The sequence below is a fragment of the Petromyzon marinus genome, chromosome 76 (assembly GCF_048934315.1).
Source record: "Petromyzon marinus isolate PM22_M1 ecotype Great Lakes invasive population chromosome 76, UKy_Petmar_22M1.pri1.0, whole genome shotgun sequence".
In the NCBI taxonomy this organism is placed as follows: Eukaryota; Metazoa; Chordata; class Hyperoartia; order Petromyzontiformes; family Petromyzontidae; genus Petromyzon; species Petromyzon marinus.
Window position 1 is genome coordinate 1,172,173 of NC_133742.1, and position 24,871 is coordinate 1,197,043.

A 24,871-nucleotide genomic window follows, 5' to 3' on the forward strand; every position below is an offset into this window, starting at 1 on the left:
GTGGTGGTGAGGGTGGTGGTGAGGGTGGTGGTGAGGGTGGTGGTGAGGGTGGTGGTGAAGGTGGTGGTGGTGGTGGTGAGGGTGGTGGTGAAGGTGGTGGTGGTGGTGAGGGTGGTGGTGAGGGTGGTGGTGGTGGTGGTGGTGGTGAGGGTGGTGAAGGTGGTGAGGGTGGTGGTGAGGGTGGTGGGGAGGGTGGTGGTGGGAGTGGTGGTGGTGAGGGTGGTGGTGAGGGTGGTGGTGAGGGTGGTGGTGGTGGTGAGGGTGGTGAGGGTGGGGGTGAGGGTGGTGGGCGGTGCCATGGGGGGAAGACCAATTCCGATTGGCCATTCCCACCTCGTGCCTTTTGTAGCCAACACAGCGACCAAACGGGGGCTCTGGACGGGTACGAGGGGCTGGTAACCCGTCCACCTTCAATTAATTACCACTAAACCACGTGTAAAATATATAACTAATAAGCTTGTACCGGAGGCCCCGGGGGGCCAGGCGTTTATGACATCTTCTGGCCAAACCCCAATTGGCGGAGCAAGGAGATTGAATTTCTACCCTCGGGGCTCCTCCAGAAACAAAGAAAAGCCACTTCGTGTGGCCACGTGGAATGTTCGAACGCTCACTGCGGAGGAGAGGCTGCCACTCCTCTGTCGGGAGCTGGACCGGTACCGCCTGGATCTCTGTGGCATTCAGGAGGTCCTGGACCGGTTCTGGCTCCTGCCACCATGAGGGGTGGACAGTCCCTCTACTCGGGGCAGGAGAATGCCAAACAACAGGGAGTGGCTCTTCTTCTGAACAAAAGAATGAAGGGGGCGTGGGAGCGTGGCGGTGAGGTGTGGGAAGCTGTAAGCCCCAGGCTACTTTGGGCTCGCCTTCCCATCAACCGGAGGCGAGGAGTGGTGGTTGTGGTTACTTATGCCCCCACTGAAGACGAACATCCGTGGAGGGATGCAGGCAAAGCCGATGAGTTAGATGCCTTCTATGACCTCCTGTCACAGGTGCTGGCTAAAGTGGCCCCTCGGGATAGAGTCATCTTGTTGGGCGACTTCAATGCCCGAGTTGGTCATGATGCTGGCGCCTGGTCTGGAGTGATTGGAGGGCATGGGCCAGATCAGCTCAATAACAACGGCAGGAGGCTGCTAGATTTTTGTGCAGCCCATGGGCTTGTAATAACCAACACGCTGCGGTGTAAAGATCGGCCTCTGTGGAGGACGCTGCTACTGGGCAGTTGGAGGTAGTCTTCCTCCAGCAACAACAATGGAGGGCGGAGGAGCGACGCTCACAACAACGAGCGGAGCGCCGGGTGGCTAAAGCACAGCAGGTTGGCACGGTAGGGGGCACAGGTGGTGCATCAGCCAGTCATCTCAGTCGTCTCAGTCAGTCGACCCGTGGCACCTGGGTCTGCCCCGTGACCTCCTGCCAGCGGGCGTTTGACACTTCACGTGGCCTCAACGTGCACATAGCCTGGCACAAGCGTCGTGGTGACGTCACCGCCACTTAGTGGCGAATGGCGGTTGTTGTTGTGTGTAGGTGTGCGTGTGTGTGTGACTGCCTGTGTGTGTGTGACTGTGTGACTGACTGTGTGTGTGTGACTGTGTGTGTGACTGCCTGTGTGTGTGTGTGTGACTGTGTGTGTGTGTGACTGCCTGCCTGTGTGACTGTGTGTGTGACTGCCTGTGTGTGACTGTGTGTGTGACTGCCTGCCTGTGTGACTGTGTGTGTGACTGTGTGTGTGTGTGACTGTGTGTGTGTGACTGTGTGTGTGACTGTGTGTGTGTGACTGTGTGTGTGTGTGACTGTGTGCGAGACTGTGTGACTGTGTGTGACTGTGTGTGACTGTGTGTGTGTGAGACTGTGTGACTGTGTGTGTGTGAGACTGTGTGACTGTGTGTGTGTGAGACTGTGTGACTGTGTGTGTGTGTGACTGTGTGTGTGTGACTGTGTGACTGTGTGTGAGACTGTGTGACTGTGTGTGTGTGAGACTGTGTGACTGTGTGTGTGTGAGACTGTGTGACTGTGTGTGTGACTGTGTGACTGTGTGTGTGTGACTGTGTGACTGTGTGACTGTGTGTGTGACTGCCTGTGACTGTGTGTGTGTGACTGTGTGTGTGACTGCCTGTGACTGTGTGTGTGTGACTGTGTGTGTGACTGCCTGTGACTGTGTGTGTGTGACTGTGTGTGTGTGTGACTGCCTGTGACTGTGTGTGTGTGACTGTGTGTGTGTGTGTGACTGCCTGTGTGTGTGTGACTGCCTGTGTGTGGGTGACTGCCTGTGTGTGGGTGACTGCGTGACTGTGTGTGTGTGTGACTGTGTGTGTAACTGACTGTGTGTGTGTGACTGTGTGTGTAACTGACTGTGTGTGTGTGTGACTGTGTGTGTGTGTGACTGTGTGTGTGTGACTGTGTGTGTGTGTGACTGTGTGTGACTGACTGTGTGTGTGACTGTGTGTGTGTGTGTCACTGTGTGTGTGACTGTGTGTAACTGACTGTGTGTGTGTGTGACTGTGTGTGCGTGACTGTGTGTGACTGTGTGTATGTGTGTGTGTGACTGTGTGTGTGTGTGACTGTGTGTGTGTGACTGTGTGTGTGTCACTGTGTGTGTCACTGTGTGTGTGTGACTGTGACTGTGTGTGACTGTGTGTGTGTCACTGTGTGTGTCACTGTGTGTGTGTGACTGTGACTGTGTGTGACTGTGTGTGTGTGACTGTGTGTGTGTGTGTGACTGTGTGTGACTGTGTGTGTGTGACTGTGTGTGTGACTGTGTGCGTGTGACTGTGTGTGTGTGACTGTGTGTGTGTGTGACTGTGTGTGTGTGTGACTGTGTGTGTGTGTGACTGTGTGTGTGTGTGTGTGACTGTGTGTGTGTGTGACTGTGTGTGAGACTGTGTGTGTGTGAGACTGTGTGTGTGTGTGAGGCTGTGTGTGTGTGACTGTGTGTGTGTGTGACTGTGTGTGTGTGACTGTGTGTGTGTGACTGTGTGACTGTGTGTGTGTGACTGTGTGTGTGTGACTGTGTGACTGTGTGTGTGTGACTGTGTGACTGTGTGTGAGACTGTGTGACTGTGTGTGTGTGACTGTGTGTGTGTGACTGTGTGTGTGTGAGACTGAGTCTGCCTCAGTGGCCCGTGATCACAAATCTCTATTTAACTCCATCAAAAAAGTAACCTGCAGCGCCACACCTATTACCATCATTAGGGGAAAAAACGGTGATCCAATTTCCGACCCCCAGGAACAGGTTCGCAGATTTGCTGAGCATTTCTGTGAGGTCCTGGGGGAGGGAAAATCCCTCAGCCAGGAAAACATCGTGGCACAAAGTGAGGATGACCCTGCTGAGGCTGCGGTGCCTCAAATATTGGATGAAGTCACCCCCTGTGAGTGGCTGGCTGAGGTGCCATCTGCTGAGGAAGTATTGAAGGCGATCCGGAGTCTGAGACCAGGAAAGGCAGCGGGCAGAGATGATCTCCCAAGCGAAATGCTGAGGGAGGGTGGCGTTTGTGCACAGACTGCCCTATATGACATCATAACAACAGTCTGGACCACTGGACGGGTTCCGCAGGATTGGAAGGATGCCCTGGTGGTCCCCCTTTTTAAGAAGGGGGACCGCACAGACTGTAACAACTACAGGGGCATCTCACTCCTCAGTGTGCCGGGAAAGGTCCTGGCAAGGATTATTCAGCATCGCCTTGCCAGGCACGCTGAGGAGAGGCTTGCGGAGCCCCAATGCGGTTTCAGGAAAGGGCGGTCCTGCACAGATGCCATATTTTCTGTCCGTCTGCTACAGCAGAGGTGTAGGGAATTCCAACAAGACCTACATCTCTGCTTTATTGACCTGGTCAAGGCCTATGATACCATCAGTAGGCCTGGGCTCTGGGTCGTTCTTCGTGCTTTTGGAGTACCTGACCCTCTGCTCACGATCATTAAGGACCTTCATGATGGTGAGCGGGCCCGGGTAAAACTACGTGGCCGGGAGTCAGAGCCATTCCCTGTACACCTTGGGGTGCGACAGGGATGTCCTTTGGCTCCCACATTATTTAACATCTATTTTGACCACGTAGTTCGTGAAGCCTTCAATAGCTGTACCGGGGGAATCTCCATATGGTACAGATATAATGGGAGGCTAATCGATGCCCGGGTGCGGTCAAGGGATGGCTCCCTATTGCTCAACCACGTTATGTATGCTGATGACTTGGTAATAGCTGCTCAGTCAGAGGAGGAGTTGGAGACGCTGCTGCTGAGACTGGAGCATGCCACTAAGAGGTGGGGCCTTACCATCAGCCCCACCAAAACTAAGCACCTGCCTGGGTATTTTGTACCATCGGACACTCCACCCCCACAACTCCCAATCGGTGATGGGGCAGTTGTGGAGAGAGTGGAGAGTTTCCCATACCTGGGCAGTGTGCTTATGACTGGCTCCAGTTTAACAGCAGAGGTCTCACTCCGAATCAGTCGAGCGGCAATATCTTTTCATCGGTTGCGTAACGCTGTGTGGAAGCTACCTGGTCTGTCGCTCCGCACTAAGCTTCAGGTCTTCTCGGCCACGGTCATTCCCTCCCTTCTCTATGCTTGCGAAACGTGGACCCCCCTAATGGAACATCTTCGCCGGTTAGAAACATTTAGGCTGGCCTGCCTACGATCCATCCTGGGTTTAACCAGACTGGATTGTGTGAGGAGCTCACAAATCCTTGAAAGATCTGGGCAGGGTCCCATCGGTGAGCTCCTCCGGCAGGCAAGGCTGCGATGGCTGGGTCATGTAGCCCGCATGCCCAGCCACCGCATGCCGAAACAGCTTTTGTTTGGCCGGATTGAGGGGGCTAAGCGGGCGCGGCACGGGCTAGAGAAGAGATGGAGTGATGTGGTACAGGAGGACGTGGAGCTGAGTGGACTTGCCGATGACTGGTACCAGCGGTGTCAAGATCGGCCTCTGTGGAGGAGGCTCGTGAAGGATGCTACTGGGCAGTTGGAGGCAGTCGCCCTCCAACAACAACGGAGGGCGGAGGAGCGACGCTCACAACAGCGAGCGGAGCGCCGGGTGGCTAAAGCACAGCAGGTTGGCACAGTAGGGGGCACAGGTGGTGCATCAGCCAGTCATCTCAGTCAGTCGACCCGTGGCACCTGGGTCTGCCCCGTGACCTCCTGCCAGCGGGCGTTCGACACTTCACGTGGCCTCAGGGTGCACATAGCCTGGCACAAGCGTCGTGGTGACGTCACCGCCACTTAGTGGCGAATGGCGGTTGTTGTTGTTGTTGTGTGACTGTGTGTGTGTGACTGTGTGTGTGTGTGTGTGACTGTGCGTGTGTGACTGTGTGTGTGTGACTGTGTGACTGTGTGACTGTGTGTGACTGTGTGACTGTGTGTGTGACTGTGTGTGTGTGACTGTGTGACTGTGTGTGTGTGACTGTGTGACTGTGTGTGACTGTGTGACTGTGTGTGTGTGACTGTGTGACTGTGTGTGACTGTGTGACTGTGTGTGACTGTGTGACTGTGTGTGTAACTGACTGTGTGTGTAACTGACTGTGTGTGTGTGACTGTGTGTGTGTGACTGTGTGTAACTGACTGTGTGTGTGTGACTGTGTGTGTGTGACTGTGTGTAACTGACTGTGTGTGTGTGTGACTGTGTGTGTGACTGTGTGTGTAACTGACTGTGTGTGTGTGACTGTGTGTGTGTGTGACTGTGTGACTGTGTGTGACTGTGTGTGTGTGTGACTGTGTGTGTGTGACTGTGTGTGTGTGTGACTGTGTGTGTAACTGACTGTGTGTGTGTGACTGCCAGGGACACGCTGATCGTGGCGCTTGGGAACTGCGCCACGAGCCTCGTGGCCGGCTTCGCCATCTTCGCGGTGCTGGGCCACATGGCACAGCGGAAGGGAGTCAGCGTTGGCGACGTGGCAGACTCGGGTGAGGGGGGTGAGGGTGGTGGTGAGGGTGGTGAGGGTGGTGGTGAGGGTGAGGGTGGTGAGGGGGGTGAGGGTTGTGAGGGGGGTGGTGGTGAGGGTGGGGGTGAGGGTGGTGAGGGGGGTGGTGAGGGTGAGGGTGAGGGTGGTGAGGGTGATGAGGGTGGTGGTGAGGGGGGTGAGGGTGGTGGTGGTGTGGGTGGTGGTGAGGGTGGTGAGGGTCAGGGTGGTGGTGAGGGTGGTGAGGGTGGTGGTGAGGGTGAGGGTGGTGGTGGTGAGGGTGGGGGTGAGGGTGGTGGTGAGGGTGAGGGTGGTGAGGGTGGTGGTGAGGGTGGTGGTGAGGGTGGTGAGGGTCAGGGTGGTGGTGAGGGTGGTGGTGAGGGTGGTGGTGAGGGTGGTGAGGGTCAGGGTGGTGGTGAGGGTGGTGAGGGTGGTGGTGAGGGTGAGGGTGGTGGTGAGGGTGGGGGTGAGGGTGGTGGTGAGTGTGGTGGTGAGGGTGGTGGTGAGGGTGGTGGTGAGGGTGGGGGTGAGGGTGGTGGTGGGGGTGAGGGTGGTGGTGAGGGTGAGGGGGGTGAGGGTGGTGGTGAGGGTGAGGGTGAGGGTGGTGGTGAGGGTGGTGGTGAGGGTGGTGGTGAGTGTGGTGGTGAGGGTGGTGGTGAGAGGGTTGAGGGTGGTGGGGGTGGTGTGTCAAGATCATGGTATGTGTGTCTGTGTGTGTGTGACTGTGTGTGTGTCTGTGTGTGTATGTATGTGTGACTGTGTCTGTGTGTGTGTCTGTGTGTGTATGTGTGACCGTGTGTGTGTGTGTCTGTGTGTGTATGTGTGACTGTGTCTGTGTGACTGTGTGTGACTGTGTGACTGTGTGTGTGTGACTGTGTCTGTGTGTGTGACTGTGTGTGACTGTGTGTGTGTGACTGTGTGTGTCTGTGTGTGTATGTGTGACTGTGTCTGTGTGTGTCTGTGTGTGTATGTGTGACTGTGTCTGTGTGTGTCTGTGTGTGTATGTGTGACTGTGTCTGTGTGTGTGTCTGTGTGTGTATGTGTGACCGTGTGTGTGTGTGTCTGTGTGTGTATGTGTGACTGTGTCTGTGTGACTGTGTGTGACTGTGTCTGTGTGTGTGACTGTGTGTGACTGTGTCTGTGTGTGTGACTGTGTGTGACTGTGTCTGTGTGTGTGACTGTGTGTGACTGTGTCTGACTGTGTGTGACTGTGTGTGACTGTGTGTGTGTGTGACTGTGTGTGACTGTGTGTGTGTGTGTGACTGTGTGTGACTGTATGTGTGTGTGACTGTGTCTGTGTGTGTGTGACTGTGTCTGTGTGTGTGTGTGACTGTGTCTGTGTGTGTGTGTGACTGTGTCTGTGTGTGTGTGTGACTGTGTCTGTGTGTGTGTGACTGTGTCTGTGTGTGTGTGTGACTGTGTCTGTGTGTGTGACTGTGTCTGTGTGTGTGTGTCTGTGTGTGTGTGTGTGTGACTGTGTGTGTGTGTGACTGTGTCTGTGTGTGTGTGTCTGTGTGTGTGTGTATGACTGTGTGTGTCTGTGTGTCTGTGTGTGTGTGTCTGTGTGTATGTATGTGTGTGTCTGTGTGTGTGTGACTGTGTGTGTGACTGTGTGTGTGTGACTGTGTGTGTGTGTATGTATGTGACTGTCTGTGTGTGTGTAGGTCAGGGCCTGGCCTTCGTGGTGTACCCAGAGGCTCTGGCCCTTCTGCCCTTCTCCTCCGTCTGGTCCATCCTCTTCTTCCTCATGCTGCTCGCGCTGGGCGTCGACAGCTTGGTACACCAGCAGCGTCATCAGCAGCAGCATCATCAGCAGCATCAGCAGCAGCATCGTTAGCAGCAGCATCATCAGCAGCATCAGCAGCATCGTTAGCAGCAGCAGCAGCGTCATCAGCAGCAGCATCAGCAGCAGCAGCTTCATCAGCAGCATCATCAGCAGCAGCATCATCAGTAGTATCATCATCATCAGTAGCATCAGCAGCATGATGATCATCAGGAACATACAGTATGGTGGTCATGGTGATGGTGGTGATGATGTTGATGGTGGTGATGATGGTAATGTTGATGTTGGTGATGGTGATGATGGTAATGTTGTTGGTGATGTTGGTGATGTTGATGATGTTGGTGATGTAGTTTGGGATGGTGGAAGCGATCACTGCCACAGCTCTGGACCTGGTGGTGGTGATGTTGGTGATGATGATGATGTTGATGTTGGTGATGTTGGTGATGTAGTTTGGATGGTGATGTTGGTGATGTTGGTGATGATGGTGATGTAGTTTGGGATGGTGATGTTGGTGATGTTGGTGATGATGGTGATGTAGTTTTGGGATGGTGATGTTGGTGATGTTGGTGATGTAGTTTGGGATGGTGGAGGCGATCACTGCCACAGCTCTGGACCTGGTGATGGTGGTGATGTTGGTGATGTTGGTGATGTTGTTGGTGATGTTGTTGATGTTGTTGGTGATGATGGTGATGTAGTTTGGGATGGTGATGTTGGTGATGTTGTTGATGTAGTTTGGGATGGTGGAAGCGATCACTGCCACAGCTCTGGACCTGGTGCCGTGGTTGCGACCTTGGAAGAGGAAGGCCGCTTTCCTCGCCGCAACGTGTGGAGTGTTTTACCTGCTGGGCCTTCTACTCGTCACTCAGGCACGCTCACCACTCACCCACTCACCACTCACTCACTCACTCACCACTCACTCACTCACCACTCACTCACTCACCCACTCACGACTCACTCACCACTCCCCACTCACTCACCACTCACTCACCCACTCACGACTCACACACACTCACCACCACCCTCACTCACTCACCACCACTCACCACTCACTCACCCACTCACCACTCACTCACTCACCCACTCACCACCCACTCACCCTCACCCACTCACTCACTACCCACCACCCACCCACTCACTCACCCACCCACTCACCACACACCACACCACACACCACCCACTCACCACCACTCACCACTCACTCACTCACCCACTCACCACTCACCCTCACCACCACCTCACTCACCCACACCCCTCACTCACTCACTCACCACTCACCACTCACCACCACTCACCACCACCCACCACCACTCACCACCACCCACTCACCACCCACTCACCACCACCCACTCCCACACCACACCACCACTCACCCACCTCACTCACCACCACTCACCCACTCACTCACTCACTCACCACTCACTCCACACCACCACTCACTCACTCACCACTCTCACTCACATTCACTTACTCACACACTCACCACACCCACACACCCACCCCACCACCACCCACTCACCCACCCACTCACTCACCACTCACTCACACTCACTACCACACCTCACCACTCACTCACCACTCACCACACCCACTCACACCCACTCACCACTCACTCACTCACCACTCACTTACTCCCCACCCACCCACCTCACTCACCCACTCACTCACCACTCACCACTCACTCACCACCCACCCACTCATCCACTCACCCTCACTCACTCACCCACTCACTCACTCACCCACTCACACTCACCACTCACCACTCACTCACCCACCCACCCACTCATCCACTCACCCACTCACTCACTCACCACTCACCCACTCACTCACTCCACTCACTCGCTCACCACTCACTCACCACTCACTCACTCACCACTCACCACTCACTCACCACTCACCACCCACCACTCACCCACCCTCACCACCCACCACCACTCACTCACTCCACCACCCACCACTCACTCTCACTCACCACTCACTCACCACTCACTCACTCACCACCCACTCACTCACCACTCACCCACTCACTCACTCACCCACTCACCACTCACTCACTCACCCACTCACCACTCACTCACTCACTTACTCACTCACTCACCACTTACTCACTCACTCACTTACTCACTCATTCACTTACTCACTCATTCACTTACTCACACACTCACTACACACTCACTCACCCACTCACCCACTCACCACACTCACCCACCCACTCACTCACCACTCACTCACTCACTTACTCACACGCTCACTCACTCACCACTCACTCACCACCCACTTACTCACCACTCACTCACCACTCACTCACTCACCACTCACTTACTCCCCACCCACCCACTCACTCACCCACTCACTCACCACTCACCACTCACTCACCACTCACTCACCACCCACCCACTCATCCACTCACCCACTCACTCACTCACCACTCACCCACTCACTCACTCACCACTCACCACTCACTCACCACTCACTCACCACCCACCCACTCATCCACTCACCCACTCACTCACTCACCACTCACCCACTCACTCACTCACCACTCACTCGCTCACCACTCACTCACCACTCACTCACTCACCACTCACTCACTCACTCACCACTCACCACCCACCACTCACCCACCGCTCACCACCCACCACTCACTCACTCCCTCACCCACCACTCACTCACCCACCACTCACTCACCCACCACTCACTCACTTTCGTCCAGCCCCCCCCCCCGTGCCCCCCCCCACGTGCCCCCCCGTGTCTATCGATCTGCTAAAGAGCTTCACAGCTCATCGGATTTCTCCTCCATTCGAGAATAAAAATTATAATTTTTCTCTCCCCCCCCCCCGTGCCCCCCCCGTGCTCCCCCCGTTCCCCCCCTGCCCCCCCGTGCTCCCCCCGTTCCCCCCCGTGCCCCCCCTGCCCCCCCGTGCCCCCCCGTGCCCCCCCGTGCCCCCCGTGCCCCCCCCGTGCCCCCCCTGCCCCCCCAGGGCGGCGTGCTGTGGTTCACGCTACTGGACTCGTACTGCGCCAGCTTCGGCCTCCTCATCGTGGCGCTCTGCACCGTCACGGGGATCAGTGGCCTCTACGGTGGGGGGCGGGGCCACGGGGGGCGTGGCCACGGGGGGGGGGCGGGGCCACGGGGATCAGTGGCCTCTACGGTGGGGGGCGGGGCCACGGGGGGGCGTGGCCACGGGGGGGGGGCGGGGCCACGGGGATCAGTGGCCTCTACGGTGGGGGGCGGGGCCACGGGGGGGCGGGGCCACGGGGGGTGGGCGGGGCCACGGGGATCAGTGGCCTCTACGGTGGGGGCGGGGCCACGGGGGGCGGGGCCACGGGGGGCGGGACCACGGGGGGCGGGGATAAGGGGGGCGGGGATAAGAGGGAGGGGGGGATACCCAGGCTCACTCTACACAGTGGGGATTTCACTACCCCCCACCTCTTCACTCCCCCCACCTCTTCACTCCCCCCACCTCTTCACTCCCCCTCACTCCCCCCTCCCCCAGGAGTGTCTCGCTTCAGCCGGGACGTGTGCAGCATGATGAACGAGGCTCCCTCCTGCTACTCGCAGCTGCTGCTGCTGCGCTACTTCCAGTTGTGCTGGATGCTCATCACTCCCCTGCTGCTCACGGTGGGTGGGGGGTTGGTGGGGGGTGGTGGTGGGGGGGTGGTGGGGGGGTGGTGGTGGGGGGGGGGTTGGTGGTGGGGGGGGGGTTGGTGGTGGGGGGGGGTTGGTGGGGGGTGGTGGTGGGGGGTGGTGGTGGTGGGGGGGTTCATCACCAGGTCTATTGACACACTCTTTATTTTACGATCAGAGGAACAACAACAACAACATGATGATGATGATGCTCGGTGTAGTCGGAACTTTGCTCCGTTCACCATTTCGTTTATTTAGTTTTGTTTTAATGCTTTGCTTTATGTAACCCCTCCCCTCAACCTTTTAAATTAAAGACCCAACAAAAGGATTTTTTTTTCAAAACTACGAGAAGTGCTGCATCTGCACCACCACCGCCACCACCACCACCACCACCCCGACCTCCCACCTCTCCAGCCCTTCCCGCAGTCCTACGTCCTCCCGGACGGGTAGCTCGTATCTGACGCGCACAGAGGCCCTCCGCCTGCTGCCACCGAGCACACGGCGGCGGCCGCCCTCCTCCAGGGCCCGCGCACGGCTCCTTGTAGGCCCCCACTGCCTCTTGTAGGCCCGCACGGCCTCTTGTAGGCCCGCACGGCCTCTTGTAGGCCCGCACGGCCTCTTGTAGGCCTGCACTGCTCCTTGTAGGCCCGCACGGCCTCTTGTAGGCCCGCACGGCCTCTTGTAGGCCCGCACGGCCTCTTGTAGGCCCGCACGGCCTCTTGTAGGCCTGCACTGCTCCTTGTAGGCCCGCACGGCCTCTTGTAGGCCCGCACGGCCTCTTGTAGGCCGGCACGGCCCCTTGTAGGCCCGCACGGCCTCTTGTAGGCCTGCACTGCTCCTTGTAGGCCCGCACGGCCTCTTGTAGGCCCGCACGGCCTCTTGTAGGCCTGCACGGCCCCTTGTAGGCCCGCACGGCTCCTTGTAGGCCCGCACGGCCTCTTGTAGGCCTGCACGGCCCCTTGTAGGCCCGCACGGCCTCTTGTAGGCCCGCACGGCCTCTTGTAGGCCCGCACGGCCTCTTGTAGGCCCGCACGGCCTCTTGTAGGCCTGCACGGCCCCTTGTAGGCCCGCACGGCCTCTTGTAGGCCTGCACTGCTCCTTGTAGGCCCGCACGGCCTCTTGTAGGCCCGCACGGCCTCTTGTAGGCCCGCACGGCCTCTTGTAGGCCTGCACTGCTCCTTGTAGGCCCGCACGCCCTCTTGTAGGCCCGCACGGCCTCTTGTAGGCCGGCACGGCCCCTTGTAGGCCCGCACGGCCTCTTGTAGGCCTGCACTGCTCCTTGTAGGCCCGCACGGCCTCTTGTAGGCCCGCACGGCCTCTTGTAGGCCTGCACGGCCCCTTGTAGGCCCGCACGGCTCCTTGTAGGCCCGCACGGCCTCTTGTAGGCCTGCACGGCCCCTTGTAGGCCCGCACGGCCTCTTGTAGGCCTGCACTGCTCCTTGTAGGCCCGCACGGCCTCTTGTAGGCCCGCACGGCCTCTTGTAGGCCTGCACGGCCCCTTGTAGGCCCGCACGGCTCCTTGTAGGCCCGCACTGCCCCTTGTAGACCCCCGCACGGCCTCTTGTAGGCCCGCACTGCTCCTTGTAGGCCCGCACGGCCTCTTGTAGACCCGCACTGCCCCTTGTAGACCCACGCACGGCCTCTTGTAGACCCGCACTGCTCCTTGTAGGCCCGCACTGCTCCTTGTAGACCCACACTGCCCCTTGTAGACCCGCACTGCCCCTTGTAGACCCACGCACGGCCCCTTGTAGGCCCACGCACGGCCCCTTGTAGGCCCGCACGGCCTCTTGTAGACCGTGCACGGCCTACAAGAGGCCGTGCACGGCGGGAACTCCGGGCCCACGCACCCTTGCCTCCGAGCGGAGCGCTGGAGGTGCCCCCGGGGCCCGCCGGCCGGCCGGACGTTGCCCCTCCAGGGCCACGTTCACAGCCACCGTTCACGGCCAGCTCGGCGTGGCCGGCCGGCCGGCCGGCCGGACGTTGACCCCGGTGGGGAGGGCCCCCCCCTCTGAGGGGGCCCCCCCCCCTCTGAGGGGGCCCCCCCCCCCTCTGAGGGGGCCCCCCCTCTGAGGGTGTCGGGGGTCCGTCGCCCTCCGGGTGTCCAGAGGTGAGGACCGTCAGGGGAGAAGGCGGACGGCTGACGCTCTTGGGGAGGATGTTTCTCAGGGCCTTGAACAGCGAGTCCGGAACTCGCACAATCACTCTCACCACTCTCTCTCACTCTCTCTCTCACTGTCTCTCACTCTATCACTCTCTCTCACTGTCTCTCTCACGCTCACTCACTCTCTCACTCACTCTCTCTCTCACTCTCACTCACTCTCTCTCACTCTCTCACTGTCTCTCTCTCTCACTCTCTCTCACTCTCTCTCTCACTCTCTCTCACTCTCTCTCTCACTCACTCTCTCCCTCTCACTCTCTCTCACTCTCTCTCTCTCTCATTCTCTCTCTCACTCTCTCACTCTCTCTCTCTCAATCTCTCACTCTCCCTCTCACTCTCCCTCTCACTCTCTCTCACTCTCTCTCTCTCTCACTCTCTCTCTCACTCTCTCACTCTCTCTCTCACTCTCTCTCTCACTCTCTCTCTCTCACTCTCCCTCTCACTCTCTCTCTCTCACTCTCCCTCTCACTCTCTCACTCTCTCACTCTCTCTCTCACTCTCTCTCTCTCACTCTCCCTCTCACTCTCTCTCTCTCACTCTCCCTCTCACTCTCTCTCTCTCACTCTCCCTCTCACTCTCTCACTCTCTCACTCTCTCTCTCACTCTCTCTCTCACTCTCTCTCTCTCACTCTCCCTCTCACTCTCTCTCACTCTCTCTCTCTCTCTCACTCTCTCTCTCACTCTCTCTCTCTCACTCTCCCTCTCACTCTCTCTCACTCTCTCTCTCTCTCACTCTCTCTCTCACTCTCTCACTCTCCCTCTCACTCTCTCACTCTCTCTGTCACTGTCTCTCTCTCTCACTCTCTCTCTCACTCTCTCTCTCACTGTCCCTCACTGTCTCTCTCTCTCACTCTCACCTCTCTGTCTCTCTCACTCTCTCTACCCCCTCTCTCTCTCTCTTTTACCATCAGAAGAATCAAGAAGATGCTCGGTGTAGTCGGCACTTTGCTCCGTTCATCATTTCGGTTTTTTTTTGTTTTTTTAATGCTTTGCTTTATGTAACCCCCCCCCCCCCCCTTTAAATGAAAGACCCAAATTTATTTTTTCTTTCCCCTTCCCTCTCTCTCTACCCCCCTCTCTGCCCCCCCTCTCTCTCTACCCCCCCTCTCTCTCTACCCCCCCTCTGCCCCCCTCTCCCTCTACCCCCTCTCCGCCCCCCCCCCTCTCTCTCTGCCCCCTCTCTACCTACTCCATTTGGCTCTCTCTCGCTCTCTCCTTTTTCTTTATAACTACGACAAGTGCTGCATCTGCACGCAGCCCTTCCCACGGTCAGACGGCCTCCGACGGGGTAGCTCACAATCTGCACGCACAGAGCTCTCTACCGTCATCTGCCACCGAGCACACGGCCTCCTCCAGCTGCCCACCGCTCCTTGAAGGCCGGCACGGCGTGGGTCAGCCGCGCACGGCGGAACTCCGGCCACACCCTGGCTCCGACCAGAGCGCGGAAGATGCCCAGGCTGCTGGCCGGACGTTGCCCCTCCAGGGCCACCTTCCTCGCCCTGTACACGGCGAGCTTGGCGTAGCCGAAGAGCAACGTTGACCAGCCCCTGAAGATGTTGGGGTCTGTCGCCCTTCAGGTATCCTGAAGGCTGAACCTTAGGAGGATGTTTCTCAGGACCTTGAACACAGCGAGTCCAGGCTCTTGCACTCCACGTATTGGTGCGCCACCGTCTCCGCTTTACCGCAGAACCGGCACTCCGGGGACGTGTCGGTGAAGCGCGCCGGGGAGACGTCGGCGGTGACGGTGCCGTGGGCGATGCTCCGGCCGAGGTCGCCGATGCGGTCGTACGTCGGGCTGGAGTGGAGTTGCCTCCAGCGAGGCCTCTCCGGAGAGACGCAGGGCAGAGGCTTTCCTCCAGGCATGGTCCTTGTGGCTCCTCAGGGTGTCCTGTTGGTGGAACCGGACCACGTAGGAGTAGAGCACCTTCCTCTTGACGTTTGCGAAGGCCACCTCCGGCTGGTCTTCTAGTCGGCACAGGTCGTGATCCGCCTTCGTTTGTCGGCATTGGCGATGCAGCGGCACGACTGAGAGCTCCGGTGGAGGGGGATCGAGAGGGGCCTCGTCATCCCCAACGGCGATGGGACGGCGTTCTCCCCGCTGCCGCTGAGAAGGCCCCCTTGGCTTCGGCCAGGATCCGGGCAGCCACCCGGAGCGACTGCAGCCCTGTCTTTGCGGCCACGTCTGCTGGTCCGAGCCACCGGCCTCCGTGTTTCAGGCTCCACCAGATCTCCCATCCTGGTGAGCCGCGCGTTGGCGAGGCGCCTCTCCATGCCAGGGGTGGTGGTGGTGGATGGCAGCTTTGTCTGCGGGGTTCCTGAGGATCGGTTCGAAGACCAGATCCTCGGCCGATCGCGGTTGGTTCAGCCTCCTGACGGCGAGGGAGCTCCGTGTCTGCAGGACGCTTCTGTAGAAGGGTGGCAGCTGTCCCAGTGGGAGGCCCTGCAGGTCCATGTAGAATAGTTGTTTGGAGCACTGCAGACCCCCCCAGCTGTTTCAGGAGGAAGGAGGCCGTGACGCTCCAGGCAGGGGCGGCGTGCAGGAACGTTTGCGTGGCCTGCAGTCGGAAGGTGGCCAGCTGACTCCGCACGCACACCAGCCCGTGACCGCCCTCGTCCAGTGGCAGGGCCAGGACCCCAGCCGCGACTCCGGTGTCCTCCACCCGACCGGAAGAAGTCGAGGACTCGCTTCTGAAGTGCGTTGACGAGGCTCATGGGGGGGGTGCAGGGAGAAGAGTCGGTGCCACAGCATGGACGTCACCAGCTGGTTCACCACCAACGTCTTTGTCCTGAAGGTGAGGAACTTGCACAGGCGACTCCAGGTGGCCAGCCGCTCCTTCGCCTTCTCCTCCAGCTCGACCCAGTTCCTCTGCGGTGGTTCCTCCCCTGGTCCGAGGAACACCTCCCAGGTGGTGCGGCAGCGATGTTGTGCTCCAATTGATGGCTTTTGCCTTCTCGGGATACTCGGTCATGTCCCACGCTCCAACCAGCAGGCCGCTGCACTTTTGCCAGTTCATTTTTGATGAGGAGGCTTTCGAAAAGACGACCTCGCACTCGTGCAGCAGGGCGACATCAGCCAGGGAGCGCAGGATGAGGAGGACGTCGTCGGTGTACGCCGTCAGGACCAACTTGACGCTTGGTTCCCTCAGCACCAGGCCGCTGAGTCTCCGCCTTATGAGACTCAGGAAAGGCTCTAATGCCAGGGCATAAAGTTGGCCCGACAATGGGCATCCCTGTCTCACTCCTCGCTCGAATTTGACCGGGGCAGTGAGGGCGCCGATGATCTTGATCATGCACTCCGCCTTGGTGTAGAGTAGGCGGATCGTTCGGACAAAGGCATCCCCGAAACCCAAGGTCTTGAGGTTTCCCAGCAGGTACTTGTGGTGGTCCACTCTTTCAAAAGCCTTTTCCTGGTCAAGAGCCAGAAACGCGATCGGGATGCCCAACCTCTGGGACACCACCGCGATGAGGTCCCTGACCAGGAAGATGCCGTCATGGATGGTTCGTCCGGGGATGGTGTAGGACTGGTCCCCGTGTACGACTTGTGCAATCACCCCTTTCAGTCGCAGGGAGAGAGCCTTCGTCAATATTTTGTAGTCTGTGTTCAGGAGGGAGACCGGACGCCAGTTTTGTAGGTGCCTCAGGTCCTCCGTTCTTGGGAAGCAGAGTGAGCACCGCCCTCCTCCAAGACTGAGGCATCACCCCGGTGACTGAGGCTTCCTCCAGCACCTCTCTGTGGTCCTCCCGCAGGGATGGCCAAAAAGCGGCGTAAAACTCCCCTGTTAGCCCGTCTAACCCTGGGGATTTATTCGGGGCCAGTCCTCTTACAGCTGCGTCGAGGTCAGTCCTGGTGAGCTTTTGCTCCGGCAGCTCTTTCCCGTCTTCCCCCAGGGTGGGTAGACCACTCCATGCCTCCGCTTGGGCCGGTTCCGATGTTTCTTCAGGGGGGAGAACAGGCTGCCGTAGAAGTCTCCGATGATGGCCGACTTCTGCCGGAGTTCGTGCACCAGGACACCGGCACCATCAAAGAGGCCACTCCATGGATTTGCGTTTCCCGTTCTGCCTCCCGAGGGAGTAGGAAAGCGGGGATCCCGTGTCGAGGTCCGTGATAAGCTTCACCCGGGATCGCACAAACACTCCCCTCGTCTGCTCCTCCTGTAGCCCTTTGAGACGCTCCCTCTCCTCCTCGTATTCTCGGAGAAGAGCGGGGGTCGCTGTCCTCAGCGAGGCGACCCTCCAAATCGAGGACTCCGGCTTCCACGCCGGTGGTGTCCGCGTTCTTCAGTCTGGTGCTCCCCCAGGTGCATTGTTGGCACAGCAGCCTGGTGTGCACTTTGCCCACATCCCACCACTGGGCCAGAGAGTCGAACTGCGTTTTGGTTTTGTCGCCACTCTTCCCAGAAGTCCTCGAACATTTCTAAGAAGGTGCCATCCTCCAGCAGCGAGTTGTTAAAGTGCCAGTGGGACGCGCCCTCACGGTGGGCCCTCTCCAGCCTGACACGGAGCACGATGAGCTTGTGGTCCGTGAATGGCGCCGCCCTGACGCCAGACGTTATGGCGCACGTCACAAAGCTCTTAGAGATGTAAAATCTGTCGAGCCTGGACTGCGTCACTGAGCCATCGCACTCTCTCTCACTCTCTCTCTCACCACTCTCTCTCACTCTCTCACTGTCTCACTTACTCTCTCACTGTCTCTCACTCTCTCACCACTCTCTCACTCACTCACTCTCTCTCTCACCACTCTCGCTCTCTCACCACTCTCTCACTCTCTCCCTCACTCTCTCACCACTCTCACACTCTCTCTCCTCACTCTCTCCTCACTCACTCTCTCTCACTCTCTCTCACTTCTCTCACTACTCTCTCACTCTCTCATCACTCTCTCTCACTCTCTCTCTCACCTCTCACTCACTCTCTCTCTCTCTCTCACCACTCTCACTCTCACTCACTCTCTCACTCACTCTCTCTCACTGTCTCTCTCACTCTCACTGTCTCTCTCACTCTCTCTCTCACTCTCTCACCACTCTCTCACTCTCTCTCTCACCACTCTCTCACTCTCTCTCACTCTCTCACTCACACTCTCTCTCTCACTCTCTCACTCCCTCACTCTCACTCTCTCACCACTCTCTCACTCTCTCTCTCACCACTCTCTCACTCTCTCTCACTCTCTCACTCACACTCTCTCTCTCACTGTCTCTCTCTCTCACTGTCTCTCTCACTCTCTCTCTCTCTTTCTCACCACTCTCTCACTCTCTCTCACTCTCTCACTCACTCTCTCTCTCTCACTGTCTCTCTCACTCTCTCTCACTGTCTCTCTCACTCTCTCACTCTCTCTCTCCCTCACCTCTCACCTCTCTCCCTCACCTCTCTCTCTCACTCTCTCACTGTCTCTCTCACTCTCTCTCTCACTCTCTCCCTCACCTCTCACTCTCTCTCTCACTCTCTCTCTCACTCTCTCTCTCTCACTCACTCTCTCTCTCTCTGTCTCTCTCTCTCTCCCCAGCTGGTGCTCTGCTACTCGTGTGTGGAGCTGTACCGTAGCCCTGTGCACTACGGCCTCTACGTGTTCCCAGCGTGGGGCCGAGCGCTGGGCATCTGCTTGGCTCTGCTGCCCTGCCTGCAAATACCGCTGTGGGCGCTGGTGGAGGTGGCACGCCAAAGTGGTTCTCTCATGCAGGTTGGTAAGGGGTGGTGAGTGGGGGTGGTGAGTGGGGGTGGTGAGTGGGGGTGGTGAGTGGGGGTGGTGGGTGGGGGTGGTGAGTGGGGGTGGTGAGTGGGGGTGGTGAGTGGGGGTGGTGAGTGGGGGTGGTGAGTGGGGGGTGGTGAGTGGGGGGTGGTGAGTGGGGGTGGTGAGTGGGGGTGGTGAGTGGGGGTGGTGAGTGGTGAGTGGGGGTGGTGGTGGTGAGTGGGGGTGGTGAGTGGGGGTGGTGGTGGTGAGTGGGGGTGGTGGTGGTGAGTGGGGGTGGTGAGTGGGGGTGGTGGGTGGTGAGTGGGGGTGGTGGGTGGTGAGTAGGGGTGGTGAGTGGTGAGTGGGGGTGGTGGTGAGTGTGGGTGGTGAGTGGGGGTGGTGAGTGTGGGTGGTGAGTGGGGGTGGTGAGTGGGGGTGGTGAGTGGGGGTGGTGAGTGGGGGTGGTGAGTGGGGGTGGTGAGTGGGGGTGGTGAGTGGGGGTGGTGGGTGGGGGTGGTGAGTGGGGGTGGTGAGTGGGGGTGGTGAGTGGGGGTGGTGAGTGGGGGTGGTGAGTGGGGGGTGGTGAGTGGGGGGTGGTGAGTGGGGGTGGTGAGTGGGGGTGGTGAGTGGGGGTGGTGAGTGGTGAGTGGGGGTGGTGGTGGTGAGTGGGGGTGGTGAGTGGGGGTGGTGGTGGTGAGTGGGGGTGGTGGTGGTGAGTGGGGGTGGTGAGTGGGGGTGGTGGGTGGTGAGTGGGGGTGGTGGGTGGTGAGTAGGGGTGGTGAGTGGTGAGTGGGGGTGGTGAGTGTGGGTGGTGAGTGGGGGTGGTGAGTGGGGGTGGTGAGTGGGGGTGGTGAGTAGGGGTGGTGAGTGGGGGTGGTGAGTGGGGGTGGTGAGTAGGGGTGGTGAGTAGGGGTGGTGAGTAGGGGTGGTGAGTAGGGGTGGTGAGTGGGGTGGTGAGTGAGGGTAGTGGTGAGGGTGGTGAGTGGTGAGTGGGGGTGGTGAGTGGTGAGTGGGGTGGTGAGTGAGGGTAGTGGTGGTGAGTGAGGGTGGTGGTGGTGGTGAGTGAGTGAGGGTGGTGGTGGTGAGTGGGGGTGGTGGTGGTGGTGAGTAGGGGTTGGTGGTGGTGAGTGGCGGTGGGGGTGATAGTGGTGATGGTGGTGGTGAGTGAGGGTGGTGGTGAGTGAGTGAGGGTGGTGGTGGTGAGTAGGGGTTGGTGGTGGTGAGTGGCGGTGGTGGTGAGTGGGGGTGATAGTGGTGAGTGGTGGTGGTGAGTGTGGTAGGGAGCAGTGGGTGTAGTGGTTAGCGCTACGTTGCGCTACGGATGTGGCGAGTTCAATTCCCGCTCACGGCCAACACCACCAGTGACGATTATCTGAACCGGTCCTGGGCCTCCCCTAGGTCTACTCAGCCTCTAATGAGTAGCTGGTGTAGCAGTGTAGTGTAGTAGTGAACATCGCCACTGGGGGAGAGACAAAGGCGGCCGGGCGTGGTGTTGGCCACCCACCCCCTCGTGTGCCGTTCCGGCCTTCATAGGTGCTACTCGCTAACAGCACTTGCCCCTACAAGGCTACACGGAGGCAATTTTGTGTGTCTGTGTGTATCTGTGTGTGTGTGTCTGTATGTGTGTCTGTGTGTGTCTGTGTGTTTGTGTGTGTGTGTGTCTGTGTGTGTCTGTGTGTGTTTGTGTGTGTGTGTCTGTGTGTGTGTCTGTATGTGTGTCTGTGTGTGTCTGTATGTTTGTGTGTGTGTGTCTGTGTGTGTCTGTGTGTGTTTGTGTGTGTGTCTGTGTGTATCTGTGTGTGTCTGTGTGTGTGTGTGTCTGTGTGTCTGTGTGTCTGTGTGTGTGTCTGCGTGTGTGTGTCTGTGTGTGTGTGTCTGTGTGTCTGCCTGTGTGTGTCTGTGTGTGTCTGTGTGTGTGTGTCTGTCTGTGTGTGTGTGTCTGTGTGTGTGTCTGTGTGTATGTGTGTCTGTGTGTATGTGTGTCTGTGTGTATGTGTGTCTGTGTGTCTGTGTGTGTGTGTGTGTGTGTCTGTGTGTGTGTGTGTGTCTGTGTGTGTCTGTGTGTGTCTGTGTCTGTATGTGTCTGTGTGTGTGTGTGTGTATCTGTGTGTGTGTATCTGTGTGTGTGTGTATCTGTGTGTGTGTGTGTATCTGTTTGTGTGTATCTGTGTGTATCTGTGTGTGTGTATCTGTATGTGTGTGTGTATCTGTATGTGTGTGTCTGTGTGTATCTGTGTGTGTGTATCTGTATGTGTGTGTGTATCTGTATGTGTGTGTGTATCTGTATGTGTGTGTGCATCTGTATGTGTGTGTGCATCTGTGTGTGTGTATCTGTGTGTATATGTGTATCTGTGTGTGTGTGTATCTGTGTATATCTGTGTGTGTGTGTGTGTATCTGTGTGTGTGTGTATCTGTGTATATCTGTATCTGTGTATATCTGTGTGTGTGTCTGTGTGTGTGTATGTATCTGTGTATATCTGTGTGTATGTCTGTGTGTGTGTCTGTGTGTGTGTCTGTGTGTGTGTCTGTGTGTGTGTCTGTGTGTGTGTCTGTGTGTGTGTGTGTGTCTGTGTGTGTGTGTCTGTGTGTGTGTATCTGTGTATATCTGTGTGTGTGTGTCTGTGTGTGTGTGTCTGTGTGTGTGTATCTGTGTATATCTGTGTGTGTGTGTCTGTGTGTGTGTATCTGTGTGTGTGTGTCTGTGTGTGTGTGTGTCTGTGTGTGTGTATCTGTGTATATCTGTGTGTGTGTGTCTGTGTGTGTGTATCTGTGTGTGTGTGTCTGTGTGTGTGTGTCTGTATCTGTGTGTGTGTATCTGTGTGTGTGTGTGTGTCTGTGTGTGTGTGTGTGTGTCTGTGTGTGTGTGTGTCTGTGTGTGTGTGTGTCTGTGTGTGTGTCTGTGTGTAGAGGATCAGGTGCAGCGTGCGGCCCCACCACTCGTGGCGCAGCAGCGACCCCAGCGGCGTGGGGGGGCGTGGCCTCGCCGAGGGGGCCGGCAGCTCGGCCCCCACGGCGCCCCTCGCCATCTCCGACCTCTACGAGCAAATGTGGGGAGGGGTTGAAGGTCACGACCCCACCCCGGGGGCCACCAGCGAGGCGTGACCTGGGCGGGCGGGGGTCACGGCGGTGACGCGCGTCACACACACACACGTCACACACACACACACGTCACACACGTCACACACACACACACATGTCACACACACACGTCACACACACACACACACGTCACACACACACACACATGTCACACACACACACGTCACACACACGTCACACACACACATGTCACACACACGTCACACACACACACACGTCACACACACACACACGTCACACACACACACACGCGTCACACACACACACACGCGTCACACACACACACGTGTCACACACACGTCACACACACGTCACACGTCACACTCACACACACGTCACACACACACGTCACACACACACACGTCACACACACACACACGTCACACACGTCACACACACGTCACACACACACGTCACACACACACACGTCACACACACGTCACACACACACACGTCACACACACACAGTCACACACACGTCACACACACACACACACGTCACACACACACACACACGTCACACACACACACGTCACACACGCACATGTAACACACATGTCACACACACGTCACACACACGTCACACACACGTCACACACGTCACACACACACACACGTCACACACACACACACGTCACACACACACACGTCACACACACACACGTCACACACACACACGTCACACACACACACGTCACACACACACGTCACACACACGTCACACACACACACACGTCACACACACACACACGTCACACACACACACACGTCACACACACACACACGTCACACACACACACACGTCACACACACACACGTCACACACACACGTCACACACACACACGTCACACACACACACGTCACACACACACACGTCACACACACACACGTCACACACACACACGTCACACGCGCACACACACGTCACACACGCACACACACGTCACACACACACACACGTCACACACACACACGTCACACACACACGTCACACACACACACGTCACACACACACACGTCACACACACACACGTCACACACACACACACACACGTCACACACACACGTCACACACACACACGTCACACACACACACGTCACACACACACACGTCACACACACACACGTCACACACACACACGTCACACACACACACGTCACACACACACACGTCACACGCGCACACACACGTCACACGCGCACACACACGTCACACGCGCACACACACGTCACACACGTCACACACACACGTCACACACACACGTCACACACACACGTCACACACACGTCACACACACACGTCACACACACGTCACACACACACACGGCAATTATCATTGTTTAACAAAAAAAATCCTTTAATGTTTACTCGCGAAGAAGTCGAACGCCAGTCGTTGGTTTACAAACAAACAACAACAACAAACAACAACCAACAGCAACAACCAACAACAACACCACAGAGCATCAGGTTCACGGTGGCCACGCTCGCGGGAATGTCCCTCGACTCGCACAAAGCCGTGCCGGGAACCCACCACGTGACGGATCCACCACGTGACGGATCCACCACGTGACGGATCCACCACGTGGCGGATCCACCACGTGACAGATCCACCACGTGACAGATCCACCACGTGACAGATCCACCACGTGACAGATCCACCACGTGACAGATCCACCACGTGACAGATCCACCACGTGACAGATCCACCACGACCAGGTAGCCCCTCCCCCTCCTCCACCCCCGAATCTATAGGTCTGAGCCCACGGCTCTCAATATTTTTTTAAACTCGGCAAGCCACAACCCTTCCCTCCATCTCCCTCCTCCCCTCCCCCTCCCTCCCCTTCCTCTCTCCCTCCCTCCCTCTCCTTCCCTCTCCTCCCCTCCCTCCTCCCTCCACCTCCCTCCCTCTCCTTCCCTCCCCTCTCCCTCCCTCCCTCTCCCTCTCCTCAGGTGCAGTATTTGCCCGGTGTCCGCCCGTCGCTTATCCGCCTCTGACCAATTAAACGCCAACCCCCGCCACCCACAGGGCCACCCACCCACCAGGCCACCCACCCACCAGGCCACCCACCCACCCACCAGGCCACCCACCCATCCACCAGGCCACCCACCCACCCCACCCCGGGCACTATTTGGACACGCACAGAGGTGGGTAGTCGGACTTGGCCGTGGGATGCGGTGGTCGACGCGGATGAGAGAGGAAGACCCGAACGCGCGCAGAGAGATGGAATGGCTTCTTGATGATGACGGCAGATGAGACCCGTAGAGACCCAGACTCATAATAGAGACCCATTTATATCCATAGAGATTCATAGAGACCCATCGAGTTCCATAGAGACGCACAGACTCGTAGACATCCGTAGAGACCCACCGAGATCCGTAGAGACACCATCGAGAAGATGTGGGACCACCAAGACTTGAGCCATATTGGCACCAACAAGGCGGAGAGAGGTGATTGTTGACACGATGCGTGGTGGGACAGAGCGACTTACACAGCTACTGCCTTCCGGTGCTATCTGGGGGCCATGGATCACAATGGTTGGTTGACCCGCAGAGACTCCGAGATCCGTCGAAAGCCACAGATCCGGAGATGTACCCAAGCCAGAGAGAGAGAGATGTGTACAAGTTACATCAACAACAATTGCAATAAAGAATACAGGAAATGT

The 24,871-nt window shown here is 57.8% G+C and overlaps 1 protein-coding gene across 2 annotated transcripts in view; it reads left to right on the top strand.

Annotated features, from left to right (window-relative positions):
* Window positions 1–24,871, top strand: part of LOC142907282 (sodium-dependent proline transporter-like) — a 62,808-nt gene extending 37,937 nt beyond the window's left edge. For both annotated transcript variants that reach the window (XM_076056593.1, XM_076056592.1), the window contains 7 exons: window positions 5,759–5,883; window positions 7,544–7,656; window positions 8,394–8,528; window positions 10,641–10,740; window positions 11,157–11,281; window positions 18,943–19,116; window positions 22,015–24,871. In XM_076056593.1, coding sequence (XP_075912708.1) covers window positions 5,759–5,883; window positions 7,544–7,656; window positions 8,394–8,528; window positions 10,641–10,740; window positions 11,157–11,281; window positions 18,943–19,116; window positions 22,015–22,209 — 967 coding nt within the window. In that variant the 3' untranslated portion in view covers window positions 22,210–24,871. The remainder of the gene's footprint in view (window positions 1–5,758; window positions 5,884–7,543; window positions 7,657–8,393; window positions 8,529–10,640; window positions 10,741–11,156; window positions 11,282–18,942; window positions 19,117–22,014) is intronic.